This window comes from Engystomops pustulosus, chromosome 6 (assembly GCF_040894005.1).
Source record: "Engystomops pustulosus chromosome 6, aEngPut4.maternal, whole genome shotgun sequence".
Taxonomy (NCBI): Eukaryota; Metazoa; Chordata; class Amphibia; order Anura; family Leptodactylidae; genus Engystomops; species Engystomops pustulosus.
The window spans coordinates 101,512,731-101,532,271 of record NC_092416.1 but is presented as its reverse complement, the minus strand read 5'-3'; the positions used below and the strand labels follow the sequence as shown (position 1 = coordinate 101,532,271).

Here is a 19,541-nt window from a genome sequence, read left to right as displayed (position 1 = left end):
TGCGGTGAACTGAGTAAATGTTTAAAAAACAAGTGGAAAAACAGTTGTTTTATTCTGTACAGTTGCAGGAAAGGGTTAATAAATTTGAATACTCATGCTATTTTACCATGAAAATAAATCCATTGGAAAATACAAATCTTCCCGCAAAAAACAAGTCCTTATATGCCCACGTCGGATAAAAAATAAAAAAGTTATATCTTTTGGAATTTGAGCAGGAAAAAAATGTAAAAAGATCTGTGTCCTAAAGCCCATTTTAGTCCTTAACCCCATAGCGCAATAAGACGTACCCTTACGTCTTACTGCGCATGGGGGAGTATGAAGAGGGCTCACGGGCTGAGCCCTCTTCATACTCACCGGGCATTTGCTTCATAATGAAGCAAACGCCCGTCGCTAACACCCGCGATCGGTGCTTGCACCGATCGCGGGTGTTAAGCCTTTGATCGCCGCCGGCAAAGCTGCCGGCGGCATTAAAGAGCCGGCGGCGCGTGGGCGCCGCCATCTTGGCTCGGATCGTCACTCCCCGTGACGTCACCGGGGAGCGGCGATCCGTTGCCATGACAGCCTGGGATCACACAAAGATCCGAGGCTGTCATGATCGAGGCTATCTATTACACTGTGCGATCTGCACATTGGAATAGATGGTATGCAAAATCCCCATATACTGCCATACTGTAGTATGGCAGTATATGGTAGGATCAATCAGACAACCTAGGGTTAAAGTACCCTAGGGAGTCTGAAAAATAGTTAAAAAAAAAAATAAAAAAAAGTAAAAAAAAAAAAATTATATTAAAAAAACATAAAAATTCAAATCACCCCCCTTTCCCTAGAACTGATATAAATATAAATAAACCATAAAAATCATAAACACATTAGGTATCGCCGCGTCCGAAAATGCCCGATCTATCAAAATATAATAACCGTTTTTCACTGCGTTAAACCCTGTAGCGGAAAATAGCGCCCGAAGTCGCAAATGGCATTTTTTTGCTATTTTGAAAAATAGAAAAAATTCTATAAAAAGTGATCAAAAGGTCGCACAGTCCTAAAAATAGAAGCATTGAAAACGTAATCAGAAGCCGCAAAAAATGACACCACTCACAGCTCCATACACCAAAGTATGAAAAAGTTATTAGCACAAGAACACGGCAAAATGAAGAATTTTTTTTCTGTACAGGAGGTTTTAATTTTTGTAAATGTATGAAAACATTATAAAACCTATACAAATTTGGTATCCACGTGATCGTATTGACCCAATGAATGAAATAGACCTGTCATTTGGCGCGCACAGTGAAAGCTGTAAAAACCAAGCCCACAAGAAATGGCGCAAATGTGTTTTTCCATCATTTTCACTGCATTTAGAATTTTTTTCCCGCTTCCCAGTACACGGCATGGAATATTTAATACCATCACTACGAAGTGCAATTTGTTACGCAGAAAATAAGCCATCATATAGCTCTGTACACGGAAAAATAAAAAAGTTATAGATTTTTGAAGGTGGGGAGTGAAAAATAAAAACGCAAAAACGAAAAAGGGCCTGGTCCTTAAGGGGTTAAAGAGAACCCGTCATGCAAAATAACCCCCCTAAACTAAATATATTTTCATAAACTGCCATTAGAGAGCATTGCCTCTATCCCTTCATTGTCCCTCTACATGCCTGTAAACCTAACCAATGAGGTCCTAAAGCTGTATGCAAATGACCTGTGAAATGTCCAATGAAGCATTAGTATATTCAAGCTGTCCACTCTATTCATGAGTGGGAGGCACAGCCACACCCCCAGTACATGACTGACAGCCTGTATAATGATGTGAGGTATAATGATGTGCTTCCTGGTGCTGGTGGCCACACCCCCTGCAGCCTGTGTGTGCATGTGTGTGTGTGTTTAGGAGAGATACAACAGCTCCAGGCAGCCATGTTACAGCAGAACATGTCAGGTACATGTGTAGCTGATGTCTGTGTCTCTCACCTGTATATTAGGAGGATGCAGCATGTCAGCAGGTACAGCACTCACACTAGCCATGCTTTACTATACATTACACACAGACATGAGCAGGGGGAGGAGAGGGGAGGGGTAACAGGGGTGACATCACTGCCTCTGACCATGTGACCAGCCTCATTTACTTGATAAAAAATATGTGATTTTATAATGATTAATGTATGAAATAACTAGATAAAGGCTGGGATGGGATCCTTGTGAGCTGCTCCAACAGGTAGAGGTGACAGGACAAGTGACACAGACCTGATGACAGGTGTCCTTTAAAGTTTTTTTGGCCACAAAATAAACTTCTCACATTTCTATCCTCTAGTGATATTAACACAGTAAATATAATTCTAACCCTTTACTTTACAATTATACTCAGTTTTTTTGATGTTTTAGCTTTACCTCGGCTGCTCAATACAAAATCCCAGGGTGTGGGCGGGGCCTTTCTAAGCAGACACTTTATCACGCATCTAGTTTTGTGGGGTGACAATGTGGTTAGATTATCAGGATACAAGGTGTATATGCACTTTCATCTGGCTTCTGATATTGTACTAACACACTGACACATAGAAAGGGAAATGAGACAGATGCATGAGATGATTACACCAAGGTTGATAGACCATTACACTGTTACACTGTGAGCTCTGCTAGAGCTCACAGATATGTGCCTGCCTCCCCCTTCCCCTGGATCACATATCTCCTTGTAGCTTGTAGTATGCATCCTCTCTCTCTGCTCACCATGTGTGATCAGTGAGTGTCTCCTGAGCTCCATGCAGGGTGTGTGGCTACAGTGCACACAGCAGAGAGACACAGAAATCTCATCTGCATGATCTCATCCAATATGGCCTTCGACCATAGGTTTTATTATGTTATCCTGAGTACAGAGCGTTGTCTTCGTGGTAATACCCCTTTAAGGTGTTAATGTTATAATTATCATTCTCCTCCGTGGGATCTCTTTGCCAATCTACTTAGTAGAAGGTCTGTTTTTCTTTTTTTATCCTTTTTTATTTTATTTCACTGCTTTGCCTTTTTGCATGTTTGTTTATTTCATCTTGTGTAGGTCATTTTGTGACCTAAAAACATTGTGCCTTCGCAAATTAAACTGTCATTTAATAAATTTCCTTGTTCCTATATACATTATCATATCTTCTGTCCTCCATCCCTCTCATATTGTGGCCTCCTGTCCTCCATCCTCCTCATATTGTGGCCTCCTGTCCTCTATCCTACTCATATTGTGACCCCCTGTCCTCAATCCCTCTCATATTGTGTCATTATGTCCTCCATCCTTCTCATAATAATATAATTATTATTAATTGTTCCAAACCCCCAAATTGTAGGACTGATGGGTCTCCTTTACGATATGTACAAACATGATCAATTAATTTAGGGGCCCCTTCCCCAGTCCTCATGGAATAGCAATGTTCTCTGAATCTTACATACATATACTGTATTATCTTTGCTATAAAGAATAGTTCGCATGGACACAAAATTATGTACACAACATAGTATCATAGTATATGAGGCCGGAAAAAGACGCAAGTCCAACCTTTAAGAATTAAATAAATGGTTTATCCTCATAACCTGTGATATTTTTTCTCTCCAGAAAGGCATCCAGGCCCCTCTTGAACATATACATAGAGTCTGCCATAACAACCTCCTGCGGCAGAGATTTCCATAGTCTCACTGCTCTTACAGTAAAGAACCTTTGTCTATGGCGATGGTGGAACTGCCTCTCCTCTAGGCGTAGAGGTTGTCCCGTTGTCCTGGTCACAGGCCTAGGTATAAAAAGATCTTTGGAGAGATCATTGTACTGTCCATTCAGGTATTTGTACATTGTAACGAGGTCTCCCCTCAGTCATCTTTCTTCTAAATAATAATAATCCCAAATTTTGTAATCTTTCATTGTATTCTAGTCCCCCCATTTCACTAATAATCATGTGTGCTCTCCTCTGCACCCGTTCCTGTTCTACTATGTTGATAAAACTATGCTCCAGTTTTACCAACATAATTGTACTTTGTTTCCATAGCCCAAGTGCATAACTTTACATTTATCTACATTAAACCTCATCAACCATTTCTCTGCCCACACCTCAAGCTTCCACAAATCTCACTGTAATGCTAAACTATCGACCTCAGTATTAATTACTTTACATAGCTTAGTATCATCTGCAAATATTGAAACTTGACTGTGTAAACCCTCTACAAGGTAATAAATAAAAATATTAAAAAGAAGTGGCCCCAATACTGACCATTGTGGCACTCCATTGGTAACGTCAACCCAATCTGGGAATGTGCCATTAATAATGACCCTCTATCACTAACCCAAATACACATATTTTCCCCTAGTCCCAGCAGTCTCATTTTATGCACCAACCTTTTATGCAGCACGGTGTCAAATGCCCTTGAAAATTCCAGATATACAGATATTTACCGTATATTCCGGCGTATAAGACGACTTTTGAAGACTGAAAAATCTTCTGTCTGGTCTGGGGTCGTTTTATACGCCGGTAATGTTTCTCACCTTTCCCGCGATCCACCGAAGCTCCGCTGCTACACTCCGGCCGCCGGTGACAGCTCCGTGGGTGCCGGCGTCGCAGAGAATATGAAGTCGGCACGCAGCTGACGTCATATTCTGTGAGCCGCCAGCGCTCAATGAGCTGTCACCGCCGGCAGGAGTGTAGCAGCGGAGATTCGGTGGATCTTGCCATGCGGCCATCAATAAAGCAATGAAAACAGATATAATTCATCAGAATACTTTAATATTAAAAGGGCCTATGAGTCTGCACCCCATAGATTAGTCAGTGGTTATGGGGGACAGCCTCAGGTACTACAACTATATACGATGGAGGGGTGGAAGCAGATGGCTCTGTCCAATGTGTAGTAGGCATATTGAGGTATTACAGCTCCATTTACCTTTACTTCAATGGGATAAAGTGAAATAATTGGGGGTAGAAATCCTTTTTACGCAATGGATACCATTAGTTCATATTACAACAGTAGTATGCCATCGAATCTACAGCGAATGCAAATTGTCCCAAAACACAGTGTCCTTCATTTATGCAATAAGGCCTCTACTTGCTCCATTAAATGGATACCAGTTTGGATGTTTGGAAATTAATTTAATGTGCCAAGCAGGCTGGCTATATAGAGGGGGAGGCGGCAGGATGTATACTGGGGGGCCGCCAGGCCGGACACTTGGGGGGCCGCCAGGCTGTATAATTGGGGGTGGGAGAGCTTTCTTACTATATACTGGGGGTGTGTGTGTGTGGGGGGGAGTTGTCTGGCTATGTACATGGGGGTCTGGCTGTATACTGGGGGTACAGGCTGGCAGTATACTTCGGGGGGCAGTTTGGCTATATACAGGGGGCTGGCTGTATACTGGGGGGACTGGCTGGCAAAATACAGGGGGAGCTGGCTGAATACTGGGGGGACTGGCTGGCAACATATAGGGGGGGCTGACTGTATACTGGGGTGGTTGTTTGGCTATATACAGGGGAGGGCTAGATATATACTGGGGGGGCTGGCGGTGGTATATGGCATAGTAGTTATATTCCTGTACATAAGGGGCAGTATTATAGTACAGTATGGTAACATTTACAGTAAAATGGTAATGTTGTTGTTGTATGCCTTATGTTTATGAGCAACAGTTTTCCTGCTATATACCTGCATGTCATAAGAATTTAAATTAAAAAAGGACCATGTTAAATTCAAATCAGTTTTTTTTTTAATTTTTACCGGTGTTTTGTATGCGTTGGAAAAGGGGTAGTCTTATACGGCGAATATATCTTAAACTCTATATTTTAACAGGAAAGTAGGGGGGTCGTCTTATACACCAGGTTGTCTTATACGCCGGAATATACGGTAAGTTGTTTTACAATTTATGAACCCTGTCTTATTTTCACGGGGACTCCTCCTACTCTAAGTTCATTAGTTGTTATAATATTGGTACAACAATAACAATCTCTACACCTATGAATTATCCTCTCTTAACATGTGCCAATTGTTACGAATCGCCGATTTTATAACCACTGCCATTGGGCTATAATCAAAAGGGAAAATAAATATTCTATTTTGCTGTCTTTTTTATTGTTACTCTTCTTCTTTAATAAATCTGATCTTTTCAAAATGTCAGTCTTGTCAAAAACTTCTTTTATTAATGTCTGCAGGTAACCTCTTTTGAATCTACCTCTCCCTCAATTCTTTTGCTTGTTGATTATACTGGGCACATTTACTTACCCGGTCCCTCGGAGTTCCCGAAAGTGCATTGTCCGTTGACAATGCACTGTGCCGCGATTCACTAAGATTGTGCGCCCGATATCCTACATCTGTCGCTTCCCAGCTCAGGTCACCTTCTTCTTCCTGGTGAATATAAGAGCATTGGATGCGACACAATTTGAATGTTAAATCCTGCGCTCGGTCCAAATCAGTCGGACCGTCCAATGGCCTGCCCTGCGATCCGCGGATCCTTAGTAAATAAGCCCCACTGTGTTTCATCACTATTGATTTGTTTCAGTCTAACCAATTGCCCATATGGGACTGCTCTATTCACGCATTCAGGGTGGTAGCTCTCATGGTACAAAAGGCTAGTGATGCTGGACCAGTCTCCATGTGCCGTTGGCTCAACACCATAGCTACAGCGCCCGATGCTTCCTATTCAGGTGCGGATGACATGGCATTTGAGCCAGCTGTTGCATGCCTGCCAGCATTGGCAGCATTTAAAGCAGCGTTGGCAGCATTGGCAATTGCATTGCATTGGCAGCATTGCCAGCATTTAAAGAAATAAAATAATGGTATGAAATTTAGTAGTGAGGTTTTACTTTCTGTTAAAGCTTGCCATATGATTTAGCTGAACATGGCGGGTTCGGTACCCACAACCCCAGAACTAAATGGTAGGCTGTTCTTTTGTCAGACAGGCAGTGACTTAGCAAAAACCAACGATTGCCTGTAGGGCAGTTGCGTGTGAAGAAGAGGCTGCTATGATTAGGGAGGGTTGGAAATATAAAATAATTGCCCTTAGTTTGGGCACTCTAAAGAATTGCATGCTGCTATGCATAGACTCCTGTAGTGAAGGGTTAATGTTAGTAAGATCTGAAATCACCTCCTTCCCAAGCAGCACAAACTGCTGCAAGGACAGTCAATAATCCTGAAAAATCATGTTTTGAGTCCAGCAAACAGCAAAAACGTAATTTGAAAAAATATATAAAAACAATATTTATTTTAAAAAAACCTGCTGTACCAAAAATATGCAAAAAATGATGCCTTTCAGGTGCAACCTTTCTCTGTTAAGTGTATACATTTCATAGTGAGATTTAAATAACACTGAAGGAGGCTTGTGTGTGATAAACTTCTTCTATTTGGGTCATGTGACTAGCTATTAGAAATTTTGTCAGGTTAAAAACGAAGGATTGACAGGAGTATACACAGCTATGATAGAAACTACAACCTCATATGTGCATCCATACTTTTAAAAAATGATACACCAAAAAATTTACAAGCATAGCTATACTAAACCCGTTAAAGGAAATCTACCATTTGTTTTTATGTTTTGTAAATCAAACATACCTTAAGAATTCTGTAGCTACACTGATGCAGAAACATATCTTGTTTCATCCCTGAGCCGAGTGGTTACGATTATAATTATACAACAATTAAACAATTATAAAATTCAGGAGCTTGGGAAATCTGGGTTGCATTCAGATTGCCATACATAAACACATTACATGGAGCTTCCTGAACAGTCCAGGAAGGACTAATCAATCTGAGCTGGATGACTGATACAGAGCAGCTTGGGGATGGTGCAGTGATTGAGTACTTCTGCCTGTCAGGGAGAACACAGTGATTACGTATTCTTGGTTATGCTGGGCAGGAGAAGGCTGAAGCTCTGCATTATTAGGGTAAGAGGAGAAGAACTGAGGCAGCCACAGGAGCGACCGAGCGACAGATATTTTTCTGCATCAGTGTAGCTACAGCATTCTCAAGGTATGTTTGGTTCATAATACATAAAAGCAGATGGTAGATTTCCTTCTATTTTTACTCCCCACCTTCAAAAATCTATAACTTTTTTATGTTTCTATGTAAAGAGCTGTTTGAGGGCTTGTTTTCTTGCTTGCTTTGCGACAGGCTGTGTAGAAAAATGGGTACCAATTAGACTCTGCTCCCGGGTGTCAGCTTACGTCATCGTCCGCGGTGGTTCAGTGGGTCCATGGTGGGACAATTATAAGGGGGTGTGTACAGAAATGGCTTTTGAGGAGTATATTATAAGGAATGGGGGTACAAAAATGGCTCATGGGTATATTATATGCTGGGGGGGGGAGGCAAACATGGCTCCCAGGAAGTATATTATGAGGGTGCCCCCTGGACATTATTTTATAAGGGGGTGGCTCTTGCACAGTATATTATAAGGGAGACCCTCCTGGACAGTATAGTATAGTGAGTGGGCTCCTGGACAGTATAATATAGGGGGTACTTCTGCACAGTATATTGTCAATTAGGTAGTATTTTATAAAATGGAGTGGCTCCTGTACAATATTTTATATAGAGCTGGCTTCTGGATAGTATATTATAGGGAGCGGACTCCTGGTCAGTATATTTTATGGAGAGGGGCTCTTGGACAGCATATTATCTGGGGCCGACTACACAGTATAATATACAGAGGGGGCTTATGGACAGTATATTTTAAGGTGGGGCTCCTGGGCAGCATAATAATAGAAGACTGTTGGGCAATTGGAGGCTGCTAGACAGTATATTAATAACTGCAGGCTGCTGAACAGTGTATTAACTAGTAAAAGGGACATATTAATTGCTGGGGATGCTGCTGACTACATATAGATTGGTCATAGGGCTACTTTAATGATGGGGTGCAGGGTTACATGTAAATCAATGGGGTACTGCTTTTCTAAATATTAATTAATGGGAATAAACATACACTAATAAGAGGATATCAATGATGTATAACTATTAGTGGATGCTGTATATAAATTAGGACATTTTTTCTCATCTATGTGACATTATACTGTAAGTGACTGTGGTATTTTTAGTGGCACAGTTTGTGCTGAATGTGGCTGAAGACATCTTGTGGTGAATTCTGTAGCTTTAAGTAACTACTGGAGAGGAATTAAAGTTCTGTAACTGATAGGGAAAATTGTCATCTGTCAGGAGCCACCAAGATGACAATAGGGCAAATCAGATTTAGAAGGCCGGAGCTATGACTGAGTTATAAAGTAAGTGATGTCTATATCTGCCTTATAACAGACCAGGAGTGCAGTTTTTGGCGTTTTATAGTAATATGCACTATATTCCTAGATGGCATATATTTATGTATGTGCTGCATTCATTACTGCAATATTATTAGTATTGTACAGGTATGTGGGTGTTGGTGTGGGGATATATATTTATGTGCACCTTTACTTGAATGTTTCTTATATTGTTTTTGTATTTGTATGTGTAGCATAAATATTGTGTGTGCAGAGTATATATGGTGCTGATTTTATATATGCGTATATATAGTGTAAGTGTGCTAATGCCTGTGTAGTGTATGTATGGTATATGTGTATTCTGAAGTATAACATGTGGAATGGGGACAGTATTTAGGGTTCAGGTACATGGGGGCCACGATTTTAAGTTCACACTGGGGCCCACTGGAATTTGTTACGCCACTGCCGCAATCGGTGCCAGCACCCTCTGGGTTACTGGTGGGTGATTGCTACAATATGCAGCAGACACCCACCTTGAATGAAGAGGGCACAGCGCATTTTTTTTAGTTTCCTCACTGTACTGCCAATGTATTGTAAATAGCATTGTGCGCAGGTAATTAGATATACTGGAGCACATTTACAACGGCCCTTGCACTAGTTTTCTGTTGGACTTTCCACATTTTTTAGGTGCAAACTGCTTGCACCACAATTGTGTTGCATTCAAACTTTTGATGGCGCAGCTGCACTAGTCTTCATGCGACACAAATTAGGGGGAGTTGCGGTGCTCAGTTGGACTGTGCTCCAGATTTAACATGCAAGGTTTTGGTGCAATGTTAAAGCTGCACCAAAAAAAAGTTGGTGCACTCTTCCAGGGCAGTACAAGGAGCACCATATTAATGAAAAACCAAAAATCCTCCATCTGGCGCACCTTGCACACTACACAGGCAAACTGCATTTAGTGTAGTTTTCACTGTTCTTAGTAATTGTGCCCCATTATGTGATCATTTTTACAAATCATATATTATTTGATGTTATATGTAATATTTGTTGTTGTAACAGTGTATTGATTAGTCCTTGTGATATATTTACATAAATGCCACCGTGCACTGCCACATGTGTGGCTATCTTGAGCATACAACCAGGTATCCATTCCATTTGGTTGTGAATATAATATGGTGGCAAAATTTGACCCAATGTAGCAGAGTTTTTTGAAACAAATCGGCAACCTGTTTTTAAAATTTGTGAGACAGTATAGGTAAGTGTTTTTTGACAATGTTCTCAATCTGACTATATTGTCGATTAAACATAGCACTGAACACTTATTCTTTATCTGTTTTCTTTAAGACTCAGCATGTAATATGCTGGATCTACTTTGTTGTGCATTTACTGTCCTTATGCTATTTTGTCTATGGTTCCCTCCGATCTGTAATCTCTCTGTGATTTGTTTTGCAGCTGTAATGTACATATCATCAGTAGAGCAGACACATCTCACCAGTTGGAAGATTTGTCTTCACATGACTACTGCATGCTTTGGCATGTAGTAACTTATAAGGGTTTTCTGTACAAAATTGTGTACATTTTTCTGGTATACATGTTACCCATTAACATGAGGTCTAAAAAAAATGTGTTGATCAGGATATGCCAATGTGAATTTTAGTTTATAAGCATTGTCCTTCAGGTTATTCACAAACTGAGAGATGTTAGATTTTAAACCTGTCCATATAATCAGTTGTCACAGATGACCCTGTGATCCATGTCTCGGGTTGCAGACGCACCCGTGTACCTCCTTGTGGCACACTGCGCCCGTTGCGCCACTCACCTCACCGGGTTCCAGAGGTGTCTCCTAGTAGGCAGAGAGGTGCGCGTGTCTGGCTCTGTTAAATTTAAAGGGCCAGTGCACCAATATTTGGCACTGGCCAGCCGCCTTTCCTGATAAGTTCCTAGCCCCTTCATATGTTCCTTGCCGGATCTTTGTGCCTCACAGCCTTAGAAACAGCTTGTTCCCATGTCCTTTGCTTTTAAAGGGATTTCCTGTTGTCACCTTGATTCTGTTCCTGACCACTCTCCTTTGCTGCCTGCCTTGACCTGCCTTTTCCCGATCCTGGGTGTTAGTGCCGGGTCTGGGCTGTAACAACACAACCCGATGTCCCGAAATCTTCTTCTGACGGGCCGCTGTAGAAAAGCGTCGAAGTACCCTTAACGACCGACGTAGAAACCCGATAGGGCAGTCATTAAGGGGTTAAGATATTCTCCACACAAGTGTCCCATGTTTTATGCTCTACCAAAATCTCATAAAAATGACTTTCATCCACAATTAAGATCTATAATTTCTGGAGAGGCATCCCTTGTTGAAAGACTCCAACGCATGGTTTGACAACCTGTTATAAACATAGTTTTGAGGTTCTAAAGATACTCGATCAAGTTAAACACCAACAGGGTTATACACTCACCGGCCACTTTATTAGGTACACCTGTCCAACTGCTCGTTAACACTTAATTTCTAATCAGCCAATCACATGGCGGCAACTCAGTGCATTTAGGCATGTAGACATGGTCAAGACAATCTCCTGCTGTTCAAACCGAGCATCAGTATGGGGTAGAAAGGTGATTTGAGTGCCTTTGAACGTGTCATGGTTGTTGGTGCCAGAAGGGCTGGTCTGAGTATTTCAGAAACTGCTGATCTACTGGTATTTTCACGCACAACCATCTCTAGGGTTTATAGAGAATGGTCCGAAAAAGAAAAAACATCCAGTGAGCGGCAGTTCTGTGGGCGGAAATGCCTTGTTGATGCCAGAGGTCAGAGGAGAATGGGCAGACTGGTTCGAGCTGATAGAAAGGCAACAGTGACTCAAATCGCCACCCGTTACAACCAAGGTAGGCAGAAGAGCATCACAGTACGTCGAACTTTGAGGCAGATGGGCTACAGCAGCAGAAGATCACACCGGGTGCCACTCCTCTCAGCTAAGAACAGGAAACTGAGGCTACAATTTGCACAAGCTCATCGAAATTGGACAGTAGAAGATTGGAAAAACGTTGCCTGGTCTGATGAGTCTCGATTTCTGCTGCGACATTCGGATAGGGTTAGAATTTGGCGTCAACAACATGAAAGCATGGATCCATCCTGCCTTGTATCAACGGTTCAGGCTGGTGGTGGTGGTGTCATGGTGTGGGGAATATTTTCTTGGCACTCTTTGGGCCCCTTGGTACCAATTGAGCATCGTTGCAACGCCACAGCCTACCTGAGTATTGTTGCTGACCATATCCATCCCTTTATGACCACAATGTACCCAACATCTGATGGCTAGGCTACTTTCAGCAGGATAATGCGCCATGTCATAAAGCTGGAATCATCTCAGACTGGTTTCTTGAACATGACAATGAGTTCACTGTACTCAAATGGCCTCCACAGTCACCAGATCTCAATCCAATAGAGCATCTTTGGGATGTGGTGGAACGGGAGATTCGCATCATGGATGTGCTGCCGACAAATCTGCGGCAACTGTGTGATGCCATCATGTCAATATGGACCAAAATCTCTGAGGAATGCTTCCAGCACCATGTTGAATCTATGCCACAAAGAATTGAGGCAGTTGTGAAGGCGAAAGGGGGTCCAACCCGTTACTAGCATGGTGTACCTAATAAAGTGGCCGGTGAGTGTATATGGTTAATGTGTGACGTTGTTGCATTATATACATCCATTCCCCAGTCTCTAGCTATACAAGCAGTCAAACACCTCTTGGAAAAATTTTGTAACTATACTGAAGAATTAATTGAATAAGCATTGGATATATTATTGTTCTTGCTCACTTATAATTTTTTATCTTCGCAGAGTCATATTATTTACAATGGCAAGGTTTCTTCATGGGCTCCAAATTTTCATCATCCTTGGTCAATTTATATATGGCTTTGTTTGAGGAGACTCACGTCTTCCTTGAAAGCAACGCATATGTAGACCAAATTAAAACATACAGTTGTTTCATTGATGTCTGTTTGATTATATGGACAACTTTGCAGTGTAATCTAATCCAATCCCTCTGTTTGTGAATAATCTGAAAGACAATGCTTTTACATATTCTGTATCTCATGTTAATGGGTAACACTTATATTGGAAAAATTTACACAAATATGTACAGAAATCCCTCATCAGGTAATGCTTTACTGCATGCCAAATTATGTTACATTCCTCATGTGAAGGCAAATCTTGCAAAGGGTAAAATGATAAGGGCGAGACACATCTGCTCTACTGATTACGGTATATGTATATTACAGCTGCAACAAAAATCACAGAGAGATTACAGATCAGAGACACTTATGAATCAGAGTAGATCCAGCATACTACATGCCAACAGTATTAAGTACTACATTTAATCAACAATTTAATTAGATTGAGAAGATGAAAAAAAAACACTTAACTACATTATATCAAGATGATATTGTCTCACAATAACAAACAGGTTGTCGTTTTGTTTCTAAAAACACTGCTACATTGCCACTGAATTATTTTCCCCTAAACAACACATAAGACCTAGTTATTTGCTCGAGGTAGCCACAGATGTGTAGGCACATAGTGTGGTTATGTATGGGCGGCACGGTGGCTGAGAGAGTAGCACTTCTGCCTTGCAGCGCTGGGATCCAGGTTTCAATTCCCACCCAGGTCAACATCTACAAAGAGTTTGTATGTGCTTGCGTGGGTTTCCTCCTGGTCCTCTGGTTTCCTCCCCACTCCAAAAGATACTGGTATATTTTTTAGATTGTAAGCCCCTTTGGACAGGGACCAATTTGGCATGCTTTGTGCAGCGCTGTGTAATCTGTAGGTCCTATATAAATAAAGAATTATTATTGTTTTTATAATATATGACACATGCTAATCAATATACTGCTGCAACAACAGATATTACATATAACATCAAATAATGTATGAATTGTGAAACCAATCAAGAACAAGTCCACCGCACCCAAAGAGGGGAGGTGATTGGACCAGACTATTAATTACTGAGTATCGGTTTTGAAAAGTATGGATACACAGAGGAAGTTGTAGATTCTATAATTCTTTAACATATCCAAGTGATTTTAAAATTGTTTTCTCGTGACACATCGTACTTCAGGTTATTTGAAAAATTTTGCTGGTATGTTTTGCATTTATTTATGAGAAAATCAGATATTTGGTGAAAATTTGGAAAAATTTTTGATTTTTGAACTTCAAAATGTTCTACTTTTTCCATACATAGTCATAACCGCAAAAAAACGTAATAACTAACATTCACTAAATGTCTAATTTATGTGGACATGGTTTTTTATGCATACTCTTATTTTTGTAGGATGCTATGGGCCTTTGAACGTTAGGTGCGATTTTTCACATTTTAATAAAAAACACAAAATCCTGCTATTGAGGGACCTGCTCAGGTTTCAAATCACTTTGAGAGACCTAAATAAAAGTAAACCCCATAAATTACCCCATTATAGAAACTACGCCCCTCAACGTACGTGAAACAACTTTTATGAAGTTTGTTAACCCTTTAATTGTTTTACAGGGGTTAAAACAAAATTGGATGCAATTTTGAAAGTAAAATTTTTTTGGCTAAATTAATATGTTTTTCAAAAAATGTACAAATTCTCAGTGGATAAAATACCAAAACGCTCCACAAAATTTGATACCCAATCTCTTCCGTGTATAATAATACCCCATATGTGGCGGTAACCTGCTGTATGGGCACACGCCAGGGCATCGAAGGGAGCTGCGCCATTCAGAGCAGATTATGCATTGTCAATTTTTATTGGCTATACAATCTTTATTTTTTTGGAAATTTGGACATATAAGGGCTTATTTTCTGCCACATGAGGTGCACTTTACAAATACTTCATTTTAGTGGGTCATTAGCTTATTGATGAGATTTTATTAACTCTTGAATGTATGGGTGAAAAGAAAATTGTCAATTTTGTTTTTCTTTGCTTTCGTATTTTTTGGGGGTCGTACACCGTACACTAAAAATATTATATTATCTTCATTCTATAGGTCACTACGATTACGGTGATACCTCATTTATATAGTTTTTCATTTATTTTTACAATTTTACTGGATAAAAACTAATATAGAGGAAATCTCATTTGTTTTTGCATCGCCATCTTTTCGAAGACGTAACTTTAATATTTTTTGGTTGACAGAGCTAGTTTAGGGCTTATTTTTTACGTGCTGAGTTGTTCTTTTCAGTGGTGCCATTTTTGCACACAACTTTTTTTGATCACTTTTTAGAACATTTTTGTGTAGAGATTTTATGAAAAATTTACATTTTTGGCGTGTTTTTCGGGTTTTGTTTTTACGGCGTTCACCGAGCGGGTCCAATAATGTTTCTGAGTTATTGTACGGATTGTTACGGACGCGGTGATACCAAATATGTGGGGTTTTTTGGCGATTTTGTGTTTTTTTCACTTTATTGCATGTGTATAGGGAATATTTGTGTTTAGGGGACTCTAATTTTATTTAATGAATTATTTTTATTAAAAAATTATTTTATGTAATGTTTTTAACATTTTTATTAACTTTTACAGGTTAGCTTGAACAAGTGATCCACTGATCACTTGTTCAATCTCTTCTTCACATTACACAGTGTAATACAGTGTGTTACAGCCGGGTCCTGTCAGAAGGCAGGACCCGGCTACAGGAAGGAGGATCGCGCAGCCCCGGGCACCGGCAGTCCCGGGGCTGCAATCGGAGCAGCGGACCCCCCCGGTAAGCGCCGCGGGGGGGTCCGATTCTTCTGAAATGCCCCTTGCACACCACGGTCAGCGCGACCGCGGCGTGTCAGTGCAGGTGTCGGCTATAATATATAGCTGACACCTGCAGCTTCTGGCGCCGGCTCCGTTCAGGAGCCGGTGCCAGAAGCATGACGTAATAGTACTGCATTTTGCGGGAACGCACCTCCCGCGATGCAGTACTATTACGTCAAATGTCGGGAAGGGGTTAAAGGACACCTGTCATCAGGTCTGTGTCACTTGTCCTGTCACTACTACCTGTTGGAGCAGCTCACAAGGATCCCATCACAGCCTTTATCTAGTTATTTCATACATTATTCATTGTAAAATCATCTATTTTTTATCATGTAAAAGAGGCTATTCACATGGTCAGAGGCAGCGATGTCACCCCTGTTACCCCTCCCCTCTCCCTGCTCATGTCTGTGTGTAATGTATAATAAAGCATTGCTAGTGTGTGTGCTGCATCTGCTGACATGCTGCATCCTCCTAATATACAGGTGAGAGATACAGACATCAGCTACACATGAATCTGACATGTTCTGCTATAACATGGCGGCCTGGAGCTGCTGTATCTCTCCTAAACACACACACATACACACAGGCTGCAGGGGGTGTGGCCACCAGCACCAGGAAGCACATCATTATACAGCCTCACATCATTATACATGCGGTCAGTCATGCACTGGGGGTGTGGCTGTGCCTCCCACTCATGAATAAGGTGGACAGCTTGAATATGCTAATGCTTCATTGGGCATTTCACAGGTCATTTGCATACAGCTTTAGGACCTCATTGCTTAGGTTTACAGGCATGTAGAGGGACAATGAAGGGATAGAGGCAATGCACTCTAATGGCAGTTTATGAAAATATATTTAGTTTAGGGGGGTTATTTTGCATGACGGGTTCTCTTTAAGTCAACCCCTCAAGCTTCTCAGGTGGTACTGGAGGGGTTCATGGTTCTGTGAGAGCGGAACACCCCGATGTTGCTAATACCAACTGTCTTCTGGTTAGGTCTTATTGGTGGCCTACTTGGTCATAGAATGTCTGTGATCTTGCAGCTACATGTACGATTTGTCAACTTAATTATTTCAAACTTTCGAGGAATAATGGGGGTCCAGTGGCCCCTCATAAATTACGAGGTTATACTGTAACATCCATGCTAAGTGCAGAATAGGTGTTGTGTGTGTTACTAGAGGGATAGATGGCCAGTCCAGTCAGCTGCTGGGAATGGAGCCCATGAACTCCATTATATACCTTCCCAGTTCCATTAATGTTCTACTAGTCTCCTCATACCTTTTCCCTATTACTGCATGTTATTATTTTGCTATTCTGTGTATCCCAGCCTCTGTGCCTTTGCCATCATCTTGGTTTTTACCCAGTTCTGTCTGACTGTTGTTTGTCTCTTTGTGTCCTTGTATGTATGCTGGTTTTTCTCTGGCTTCATCTTACCCATCCTATTTCACCATCTAGCAGCTGCCGGACCAAGTAAGTTCTCCCTTTCCACTCACAGGATCTCTCAGGATATGTTAGCAAGCTCCTGATAGTGGATTCACCCTTATCAGGGTGGTATATCTACTTTAGGTAGAACTGTAGCTTGCAGGGACATCGCAAGGTGAGAGTCGCCACTGCTTACCCAATCTCAGAGTTTGTGCCAAGTCTGGTTGTGTTTGCACTGTTTGCTTGACATGTATATGACGCAATGATATAACCTTGACATAAGATCATTTTTTAAAATAGTCATCCACATGATCTTAGAAATCCTCCCTCTTCTTTTAGCAGATTGCCTCTCTAAGCTAATTGCTTCTCTAAGCTTAACAGTCAAATAATTCTCCCTTGTTTATATTGAAATCCTCCATCAAAACAGTAAAAGCATTATAAATGTGCTTAGCATACTAACAAACAAGAAGGGTGGATTAAGGCTAAATAAAACATAACTTTTAATTATGCAAAATATTAAAATACTACAGACCTAGACCACATTTCCATGCACCGTCCAGATGGAAAATAATAGAACAAATAAAATGCATAATGCACAACAGGGAAGATCACATAAATATGGAATAATAAAATGGAAATAGTAGTAGTAGTAGTAGTAGTAGTAGTAGTAGTAGTAATGAGCAGGTACATAGAGTTACTATTGCCCAGACCAGGAGTAGATGAAGGCACTGCATCTAAGTCTCCCTGTAACTGCTCTGTCCCTGCTCCCCAGAAAAGCTCCGGTCCTGACAAGGTCAGTCCCAAGAGGTCCCTATACACTCAGAAATTCCTAGGTCTGCCTGCAAATGCCTTCCCATCGCATTTCCAGACCAACCAGAAAGGAGAATCTTTCATCATGGGAAAATCAAACAGAGTGCAGTGGTCCACAGTGTTTTAAAATAAGCAAATTATGAGGTGAGCAAATGAATACCAATAATCGACCCTATGCAAAAAATGGAAACAAGTCAAAGGGACCAATTAGTTAATAGCACCCTCCATGAACAACTGTGTATAAAAACACTCAAAATAACAAAACTTGGCTTAAGGCTATGAGGCAAGAACAACACTGATAAAATACAAATACTCATATCGGCAATAATTAAAGGGGTATTCTCGTCTGGGCACTCACATTTAGTTTCATTAATCTGCCATATATAAACATTTCTTCAATTAGATGTTATAAAAAAAAATGTTCCTGTGTGAAGATAATTTCTCATAAATGTAGTCTTATGTTCCCTTAGAAACGAGATGGCTTCCTCGGATACGGCCACGTCTGCTGGAGGGATTGCACAAGGAAACAAGAAGTTTCTAAAAGTGTCCGAGAGTTAGGCTACATTCACACTAACGTATGGGGGACGTATATATACGGCCGACGTATATACGGCCGATATACGTCCCCCATACACTTCTATGGGCGCACGGCACCCCACGGGAGCGGTACGGTGTCGCACACGTGCGGCACTATACCGTTCCGTACCCGGGAAAAAGATAGGACCTGTCCTATCTTTTCCCGTAATACGGCGCCGTGCGCCATAGGTTGCTATGGAGAGGGGCGGGGGTGAGCTGCGCTCACCTCCTCCTCCTCTCCCCGTACACTGCCGTTGCCCGCTACGGTACGGTACGGGCGGGCAACGGCAGTGTGAATATAGCCTTACTGTATATCATACAGCCATCCTCTGGTAATGAACGCTGAATTCAGGAGGTCAGGAAGGACTAAATACAGGCAGTCCCCGGGTTACATACAAGATAGGGTCTGTAGGTTTGTTCTTAAGTTGAATTTGTATGTAAGTCGGAACTGTATATTTTATCATTGTAATCCCAGCCAGAACTTTTTTGGTCTTTGTGACAATTGGATTTTAAAAATGTTGGGTTGTCATAAGAACCAGGATTAACAAAAAGCTTCATTACAGACACCTGTGATAACTGTTATAGCTGTTTATTGTAGCCTATGGATAAAGTACAGTAAATTACCAACATCCAGAGGTCCGTTTGTAACTAGGGGTCGTATGTAAGTCGAGTGTTCTTAAGTAGGGGACCGCCTGTAGTGCATATCTGGCCACCGCTGCCAAAATGTGAGGTGGTCGTATCCGAGGAAGATATCTCATTTCTAATGGACAACATGGCGACATTTATGAGAAATTATCTTCA

General features: G+C 41.2%; 1 protein-coding gene across 2 annotated transcripts in view; it reads left to right on the top strand.

The window, feature by feature from the left end:
* The window catches only part of LOC140064053 (sulfotransferase 2B1-like), a 151,902-nt gene that overhangs the window by 54,149 nt on the left and 78,212 nt on the right, over nt 1-19,541 (top strand). Inside the window, exon 4 of one of the 2 annotated variants that reach the window (XM_072110494.1) lies at nt 5,784-5,837. The exons of the other annotated variant lie outside the window; for it this stretch is intronic. Within the exon in view, the coding sequence (XP_071966595.1) occupies nt 5,784-5,837 (54 nt within the window). The remainder of the gene's footprint in view (nt 1-5,783; nt 5,838-19,541) is intronic. 2 annotated transcript variants of the gene reach the window in all.